Source organism: Protomyctophum bolini, assembly GCF_963924005.1.
Source record: "Protomyctophum bolini genome assembly, chromosome: 4".
NCBI classification, from domain to species: domain Eukaryota; kingdom Metazoa; phylum Chordata; class Actinopteri; order Myctophiformes; family Myctophidae; genus Protomyctophum; species Protomyctophum bolini.
In genome coordinates, this window is record NC_137865.1 from 1,546,855 (window position 1) to 1,556,700 (window position 9,846).

Genomic DNA, 9,846 nt, shown 5'->3' on the forward strand with positions numbered 1-9,846 from the left:
TTAGTGGTGCAACCACTCCAAGGAACAGCAATGTCCGTGTTCACCTATGTACCTATGTGGTCATGAGCGCCAGTATATGACTATTAGTACCAGTAGGGGCGCTGTTTGCCAGGAACAGAGAGAGATAGATAGTATTAGTGCTGCACTGTTGCCTGCTAATAAGAGAGAGAGAGAGAGAGAGAGAGAGAGAGAGAGAGAGAGAGAGAGAGCGAGAGAGGAGAGGAGAGGAGGGGCGAGAGGAGAGGGGGATAGTTGCACCACTCGGTTCACACGGGTGTGATTTTTTGTTCACGGCTGGGGAATTTTTCAGTTGTCTCTCCACAACTATGAAGGGTTAGTCCAGAACATTCCAGAAACTGAAACTTCTCCATAACACGTGAAGTTCTGTCAGTGCTTTTATTTACTGAAATTCCCAGTGTAACGGAAACAAACCAGAACCCATTAAAAGGCCATTTTGGGCCTTTGGTGTTTTAAACATTATGTTATAATTTGGCTATTGAAAAATAGCAGAGCTACAAGCTCATAGCGCGCCACCAGCTTGTAGGTCTGCTATTTTTGAAAAATCGTGAAAATGTGGCGCAAATCATTGAATATATATACTTTCAGAGCGAACGTTTTTAACTGAAATCTTTGCTTTTTTTGGGGGGGGGGGGGGGGGGTCCCTGGAACAACATATTTTCAGATAGGGGTCCGCGGCCAAATACATGAAAAAGGTTTAGCACCACTGACATAGAAACACAGGTTTTTCAGAAAACTGTCATGATTTACATTTTTTTAAATTTCGACGTCATATAATAGCCAGAAGAAGAATGAATGAAGTCTGTGTCTTTGACTAGAATTTGTCTGGATTGTTGAAGTCCTATAATGCTTTGGGGCACTTGTGGAGTGAAGACACCCCGTGCGGGGCTGTCTTACTGAGACAACATGTAGTCCATGAAGTAAAGTGAGGCCACATTTTCATGACACGTTTTGGTCATGAACATGCATGGCGTCAACTATCTAAAAACACAGAGTATACACATACACATCCCAGGAAAGTGTTTCTTGTATCCTAAACATCATTGAAATTAGATTTGGTTGCAAAAGGGGTGAAGTGGCCCTTTGAAGGGTAAAACCACTTTTCTAGAGATTTGGGTTGTTTTCTTACCTTGTTCAAACTAGTTCAGTCTATGCATTATTATATAAAAATAGGCTCTCATTGACTTCCATTGTAACGGGGAAACAGCTCTCAAAGTCCCTCTTTTAGCACATAAACAAACACAACAAAAGATGATTCTGACTTTGATTGATTGATTGATGTTGTTTGCAGAATTACAGTACATTTCAAGTACAACTCAATACAAAAACTGACGACACCATAAAGCATCACGCGTGTTTACAATAGGGCCCACCATGTTCAATTCATCAAAATATATCACATCAGGAAAACTGCATGCTGTATTATTTTCGTCTTTTAAGATAGATTTATAAAAGGTTACTATTTTGGTTGGAGATATACTGAAGCGGTACTGTGGCCTTCCCAACTCTCGCGGGGTACATCTTGCGAGGTTTCGTCTGTAAACAACTCGAATTTGAGAGCTGTTTCCCCTTGTCACAATGGAAGTCAATTTTATTTGCTATTAAACTGCACAACGGAGTGAAATATTTCATCGAATGGACTAGTTTGATCATACCAAGATAAGAAAACAACCCAAAAATCTAGAAAAGTGGTCTTACCCTTTTGAAATACCCAAAACATGACACAATGCAGTTCACTAATTTTGTTGTAGTGGAAAAAGAGCAGAGCCTGACCACAGGGTGTCACTGTCGCACACAGCCCGACATTGGCACCTGTCTCTGTTCATTCTGAAGCCAGCGCTGGGTATATAATGAATGAAAACACTGTGGTTCTTATCAAGTAGCACAGCAGGTGCCACTAATTCCCCTCCTGTGGCTGCAGCAAAAAAATTGCAAAAACTTAAATTTAACCTGGACTTGACCTTGGTCACCGTAGTAAATAGAGAAAAATACACGTTTCATGAAGATTGTGTTTCAAGTCTCTGTATAAACTCAGGGTCCCGTTAAAAAAAAAAAAGACGAAGACAAACTGCGTTGTGATTGGGTTGTACTGGAGTGATGACCCCGCCCTCTATGGCTCAGACCAATAACAGCAGAACGCACAGGTTTGCGGTGGTTGGTTTTGCACTCGCAGCCACTGTAGTTCCGCTGAACTAGAAACCTTCCAAAAAGAAAAATGTTTTGTCCATTTTGTCTCTTTCTGTGCCCAGAAAGAAAAATCACAGAATATTTTGCATCACTCCATTCCGTGCACGAGTGCTCTCAAAATAATTACGCGCACGGATGTCGTAAAATGGGGGGGGGGGGGGAGGTCTATACACGACAAGCTGTTGAAATACGGGCATGCAGTTTCCACTCCAGTCCTGTGCACGCACATTATTCTCCGTTCACGTGATCAACGTGTCCCGAGGTGTTCCGAGGGCCTCCGCAGCTCAACGGAAACCATGGATGTTCCTCCAATGTTGAAAAAAAAAAAAAAAAAGTCGTCAAAGACTTTGAGGGTATAGGGACGCCCGCCCCTCTGGCCTAGCGGTCCAGGCGCATCGTGCCACGTACTGTATCGGCTCTGGCCTGACAGCGAGTGCCGTTCATGACGACCGTTGCTGCATGTCTCTCGCCTTCTCTCTCTCTCTCTCTCTCTCTCTCTCTCTCTCTCTCTCTCCTTATTTCCCGTCCGTCTTCACTGTAACTATGAATAAAAGCACAAAGGAATCTTTCAAAAAAGCTCCTCTAGGGCACAGATCGAGTTCTATATACATATATATACTTTTTGTTGCCGCTGTCTATGGCGACGACATGGTCGTTCGCCTCTCCTGTCAGACGCAGCCGTTCTCCTGCCGGTGGTGCTCTTTGTCGTGCGCCGCCGCCGCCGGCACTGGGGCGGGGGCGTGGCGGGGGGGCCGCCGCGGCGGCGAGGAGGACGGCGGGGGGTAGAGGGAGGGCGCCAGCGTGCACAGGAAGCCGGCCAGCAGGGTGAAGCCCAGCCCGCCCCAGGCGCAGAACATGGACCAGCCGTAGCCGTGGCCGATGTCCTCCGGGATGCCGAACAGGTGGCGCGGGTAGCGCGACAGCTCGAAGTTGATGCCCGCCACGCACGTGCACAGCGATATGATGCAGCACGTGCCTGGATGGCAGGGGGGAGAGAGAGAGAGAGAGAGAGATTTAACATACTGTATCTCTGTTTACACCTTGTAAATCCAATTTATTATATATCGTTGCTGTCCGGAGGAAACCTCATAACTCCATTTTTGGTTTTATTCCATAAATCAGTGCTATAATATTGAACACCCTTTACGTCTGTGTGTTGTTTCGAAAATATTGAACCAATGGAAAGTAGTAAAAAAACACTCCATTGGACCCTCAAACTGTAATTGACAATATCTAAAGTCACAACTTTGATGAGGCAGTATTGCATTGTTTAAAAAAAGATAAGGTTTTATTCATTTCTTTAAAAACGTATATTTTTCATTTCCTGAAAAATGAACATTTTGGAGTTATGAGGTTTCCCCCGGACAGCAGAGATATTTAATATTTTGTTGTACATACATTGTTTTATCTTGATGGTTTTGTTCCACTTTTGCTTTGGCAATGTAAACGGCAATGTAAACGTTTTCTCATGGCAATAAAGCAACTTTGAGTTGAATTTATCGAAGAGAGAGAGAGAGAGAGAGAGAGAGAGACGCACACGCATTTTAATTGTTTTATTTGGATCTGCACCAAAAGCCCAATAGCCTATAATAAACACTGATCAGTGATAAGTGTTTTGAAGAAATATTCTAAAATAGTGATCTACAAGCTCACTATGTTTTGCATTGTGATCCATTGTGAGCTTGGAGATATGGTATTTTTGCTATTTGCTCTTTTAAGTTCATGATATGTGAACAAATATTGAGACAATGTTAAATGTCTTTCTTTCTTTCTTTCTTTCTTTCCACACAACAGTGATGCCAGGTTTGATTGGTTTAATCATTGTGCTCTCCATCATCATCAAACTATAATTCACTCAATGTCTGAATGAATGTCTGAAACACTGCAGCTGCTCCTCACTGCCTGCACCAATCGCTCTCACTTTTCACACAGGCATTGACCATAATATTATGGAGGTCTTAACGAAGCCCCTTTTCCCTTTTAACAAATTATAAATTAATAATGACTTTAAAGGCACACAATATTTACAAGATATATCATACAAAACTGTCTTCTTTTAGCGAGACAAATCAGGAGAAAATTTACTTTGTTATCGACCTTTCTTCAACAAACTCTCACGAGATTTCAGAGTCCGGAAGAGTCTCTTTGTCCTCTCTATTTAAGATGAAATTATATATGTGAATATTATAAAGCAAAATTAATGGACATGAAAAAATACGTGAAATAAAAGGTGTGTTCCAATGCTTAATAATGTAATTTTAACTGTCTTAGGTCACATTCTCACCTAATACTTCAGTAGACTCGATGCGAATGGGCTTTGAAGTTGGGATTCTTGCATATTTAATTAATGACCTTCAGCATAAGCCTGTATGATGGTCTGGCCATATTGCAATAAGGGCTTCGTTCTATCTCTTCATTAGACCACGTCTGTCCACGGGACATCTTTATGGGTCGCTGCGTAATAATGCCTTCTCCTATCTTCTAGTGTGCCAAATACCAACTTCCCACATTGATACCCTCAACCCTTATTTTGAAGATCCAAAACACTGCGATGTTGCCATAATGGTGTTTGTTGTCAGATTAGGTGTCGATCCCTCGATTCTCTCGCTAGCCGATGAGAAGTACAGGCCGGCGCCATTAGAGCGACCGCTATGCTCCGTGCAATAAGCGTTGTTTTGACCAGAAATGCCACCTGGGATGCACCCGCTGTAAAGACTATAATTTGTTTGGGAGGAAAGTTGCAGGATTTTAGTGGAAGTATCGCCCAAGGAAATTACGTTGATGCTTTACAAATCAGTTTACATTCTCCGCGAATGAAGTGAAGTGTTGTGATTGGTCGAGAAAATATCGTATCCGGGAGAGATACATCTGACAGATGTTCCGAAGGATACATCCGCCGATAGCTTCTCTGCCTTACGTTGTGACCAGGCTTTTCTTTTCGCAGATGAGGAAGCCTGGGACCGAGGCTACCTGGGATGGGGAGATTTGGAGATAAAAGCGACTGAAAGCGTGCGTGCAGCTATGCACGTGTGGGTGCACGCGCAAATCAAGATGGCGCAGTCTAGTGTTATGGCTAACAACAGATAGCCATCAGAAGCTAATGTGAGTAGCCTTTCGACCAGATCGGATCAAAACATGTACGAAACTGAATTAACGTACCGTAACTTATTTGGCGCTTGCCGAGACTAATCAATTAACGTAGATTATTGGCGGGGATTGTGTCTACCCCTTTTGGGCGGGAACCCAACCGAGTGCCGCGCTACGAGCTTGTAGATCTGCTATTTCTTTTTAATCGTGAAAATGTGGCGCGGATCTTTGAATATATATTCTTTCAGAGACAAACGTTTTTAACTGAAATCTTTGCTTCTGGGAGGTCCCTGGAACAACATATTTTCAGATGGGGGTATGTGGCCAATTACATATCATTTTGAGGGGTCCTTGACATGAAAATGTTTGAGAATGACTGACATAGAAAGTTTTTCGGAAAACTGTCAGGATTTAGAAGGCATTTGTAGAATCGCCCGCCAGGTCTAAACGGGGTTAAACGTCTCTGGGTGAACTTGTACCTCCCATGAGGAAGAGCAGCCCGGCCACATACTGCATGAGGTCGTGGTCCTTCAGGCATCCCAGGACGCCTATGAGCCAGCCGAACAGGATGATGGCCACCGCCATGCCCACGAAGCTGGCCGTCATGCGCTGGAGGTCTGCAACGAGAAACAACACCCAGGTATGTCAACCAGGGGGCCACCGGTATGTCACCCAGGGGCCCACCGGTATGTCAACCAGGGGCCCACCGGTATGTCAACCAGGGGCCCACCGGTACGTCACGCAGGGGCCCACCGATATGTCGCCCAGGGCACTGCGCAAAAAATCATGGAATACGGATGTGTATATTACAGGAAACTCCCGTTAAACTTTCCAACAAACTCCCGAATTGTACCATCACACCTGTACTGTATATTACCGTATATTGCTGTATATGCCTGCTAAACTTGAGGTTTATGGGCAAATCTAGTCCGCATAATTGCCCCTTTACCTCCTCTTTTCACGCAGTGGGGGGCCACCGATATGTCACCCATGGTATTTGATGTATACAGTCTGGATTTTCTGTGGTGAGGTGACCACCGCTCCAGTGGTGAGGTGACCACCGAAGCTGTAATAACGTGGAGCGGTGGTGAGTAAAAACAGAGAGAAGGGCTGGGGAAAGCGGTGGTTTGCTCTTCACCGTGGCTCAGTGACGTCATGTTGCAGTTCGGTGGTCACCTCACCACCGAAAATCCAGGCTATGAATACCGCTTTACTGTAAGTCGCTCTGGACTATAAGTCTGCGTCTGCTAAAATGCCCTAAATGGTTGTAATTGTGAGTGTATAGAGAATGACTTACGCAGCGCGTGCCACTCGTCCTGTCGTATGGTGTTGGTGAGCTCGACGGGCAGGTTCCTGGGCAGGCCTGACGACCTGTAGTAGTATCTGATGGGGGTGCAGCGCTGGACCAACCCTGAGCATAGAGACAATGTAAGTTAGCAGGTTCCTGGGCAGGCTTGACGACCTGTAGTAGTATCTGATCGGGTGCAGCGCTGCACCAACCCTGAGTACAGACTACAGAGACGTAAGTCTCTGTAGTCTGTAATGCAAGTTATTTAATGCAGGTTCCTGGGCAGGCCTGACGACCTGTATCGTAGTATCTGATGGGGTGCAGCACTGCACCAACCCTGAGGAGACAATGTAAGTTATGTAATGCAGGTTCCTGGGCAGGCCTGACGACCTGTATAGTATTATCTGATGGGGGTGCAGCGCTACACCAACCCTGAGCATATAGAGACAATGTAAGTTATTTAATACAGGGTCCGGGGCAGGCTTGACGACCTGTAGTATTATCTGATCGGGGTGCAGCGCTGCACCAACCCTGAGTACAGCATAGAGACAATAGAGCACCGAAGTCTGACGTCACTTTCAGTAGAGGGCGTTAGTCCCCAGGTTCATGTATTTGTTTAGTTGCATTGAAATCCCCATTGAGGCGATTTTAGATCGCCTCATATAACAACTGTGTTTGAAAAATAAACATGTCACCCCGGCCGCTTCACTCATGAAGAATCAACTGACTGAGAGAAAACGCTAATGTTACTGCTGCTGAATTAGTTAGATTTTCGCTAGAAGCAGACTGTATCATATATGAGTGACTGATTGTTGCAAACGATACAGAGACACTTCCCTAACAATAACGCAGAGACAGCTTGTTTATTTTTGGACCACAACGCTTATAGTAGACGATATTAAGATCACCCCATGTTATTCTCCATAGAGAAATTACTTCCGCGAACCAGGGGAATCGTCGGGATGAGCGAGTTACGTCAGGACTTCGGTGCTCTATGTAAGTTATTTAATACAGGGTCCTGGGCAGGCCTGACGACCTGTAGTATTATCTGATCGGGGTGCAGCGCTGCACCAACCCTGAGCATAGACACCACACAATGTCGAAAGGAAGTTATAGAGCGCCAAAGTCCTGACGTCACTCGCTCATCCCCTGGTTCATGGAAGTTTTTCTCTATGTAGAATAACATGGGGTCATCTTAAAATCGAGACAAGCTGTCTAAGCGATATTGTCAGGGAGGTGTCTCTGTGTCGTTTGCGACCGTCAGTCAGTCATATATGATACAGTCTGTTTCTAGCGAAAGTTTAACTAATTCAGCAGCAGTAACATTAGCGTTTTCTCTCACTCAGTTGATTCTTCATGTCCTGGATGATTTGTTTATTTTTCCCTATGGGGATTACAATGCAAATAAAAAGTAGCCTACATGAACCTGTGGACTTAGCGCCCTATACCGATATTGACGTCAGACTTCAGTGCTCTATTTAGCACAGTGCTTCTCAACCTTTTCAGGGCGGGACCCCTCCAAAATAATCATATATGAACTGGGGAAAATCATATTTGAACTTGGACCCTCCAATATAATCACTCACAGTGGTCCCATTCAGTTGAGGCATTAGGCCTACATTTAGTTTGACTCACTTCCACAGATTTGAAAATAGACGATGCTTGGCTATGTTTTGTCTCATTCTAATATCATTTGAGAATTTGGCCAATGTGTGATCAGTTTGTTGATTACTTTGATGCAGTAATGGTCTTTCTATTTTCTTCGCGAGACATGGTCAAAGCATTTCCGGGGGTCTCCAACTTTGAGAACCCCTGGGATAGAAGGTAAGCAATGAACCTTTTCATATCAAGGACCTAACCCCCAAATTGACACGTTACCCATTTAGACCTGGGAACGATTCTAAATCCTGACAGTTTTCTGAAAATCTCATGTTTCTACAGTATGTCAGTGGTTCTCAAACTATTTAATGTCAAGGACCCCCAAAAATATATGTAATTGGCCACATACCTCATACTTTAAATGCTTAGTATGCAGGTATAAAATACAGCAGCATTGTGTTCATATATTGTAGTCCAAGTTCAATTGTAGTAGTCCGCAAATTGTAGTCATTTTGTAGTTTTTCGCCTGGCAATCTACGGTAAGGTGCCCGAGAACATGCCGGCAGGAAATGTGTTTTTAATTATACGGTTCTAGAAGTGATTGTCAACCATTTTCATTTCAACCCCCACAGTTAGACCTGCATTATAGTCTATATATATGGACCCCCCCATTGAATGGCATTTATATCTCTGGGACCCCCAATTTATATTGTAAAATCAATGTTAATTTAACTCTGAGTGTGCAAATGGAACCAAATGGGACCCATTAACACTCTCAAGAGTTATACAGACCCATAAGGGTGCATTTGGTTTATAACTATCATTTTGCTGCATGGGGACCCCCTGGAACTCCATCAAGGACCCCATGCCCTGGGGGTCCCCGGTCCCCACTTTGGGAACATACAATTTCAATAACATCCTGTACATTTGTGGCTGAGTTACAATCACGAGAGCAGGTGACCATGAAGGCAATTGTGTGCACAGCTAGGATACAGTAAATATATTATATCACACAAAAAAATCACACCCGTGTGAACCGAGTGGTGCAACTCCCCTCTCCCTCCCCCCCCCCCCCCCCCTCTCTCTCTCTCTCATTAGCAGGCAACACTGTCTCTCTCTGTTTCTGGCAAACAGCGCCCCTACTGGTACTCATTATGGTGCTCATTAACACATAGGCTACATACATACATACATAGGTGAACACATATAGGCGGACACGGACATTGCTGTTCCTTGGAGTGGTTGCACCACTCAAAAAGCTGCCCCCTCTTTCTCTTCCTGGCTCCATATTCCTGCCCCCCCTCTCTCTCTCTCCATACGTACACATAGCATTCTAAGCTAGTGCATAATGCAGGCCCACGTACATGCAGCATGCAGAAGCCTATATAACATACATGAGGTGTTGTATAATTATAAATGATGACGCTGTTGTGTGATGTGCAGGTGTTGCGTTGTGTTACTGCATACTTGCATGCAGGCAGTAACACACACACGTACGCACGCGCGCATGCACGCACACACATTCCCCCCTCCTCCACAATGTGTCAACAACATGACTGCAGTGTGAGCTTAATTGTAGATCGGCTATTTTGTTGAGATTTGGAGTGTGATTATAGGAATAAAGCGCTGCATGTGCAGTCGTATATAGCCTCAGTTGGATCAAAGAC

The 9,846-nt window shown here is 44.5% G+C and overlaps 1 protein-coding gene across 1 annotated transcript in view; it reads right to left on the reverse strand.

Annotated features, from left to right (window-relative positions):
- Positions 1-2,873: 2,873 nt before the first annotated feature.
- The window catches only part of LOC308313864 (transmembrane protein 178B-like), a gene marked incomplete at both ends in the record, with an annotated part of 8,068 nt that continues 1,095 nt past the window's right edge, over positions 2,874-9,846 (reverse strand). The window contains 3 exons of the mRNA XM_080761191.1: positions 2,874-3,181; positions 5,772-5,909; positions 6,590-6,703. Coding sequence (XP_080617317.1) covers positions 2,874-3,181; positions 5,772-5,909; positions 6,590-6,703 — 560 coding nt within the window. The remainder of the gene's footprint in view (positions 3,182-5,771; positions 5,910-6,589; positions 6,704-9,846) is intronic.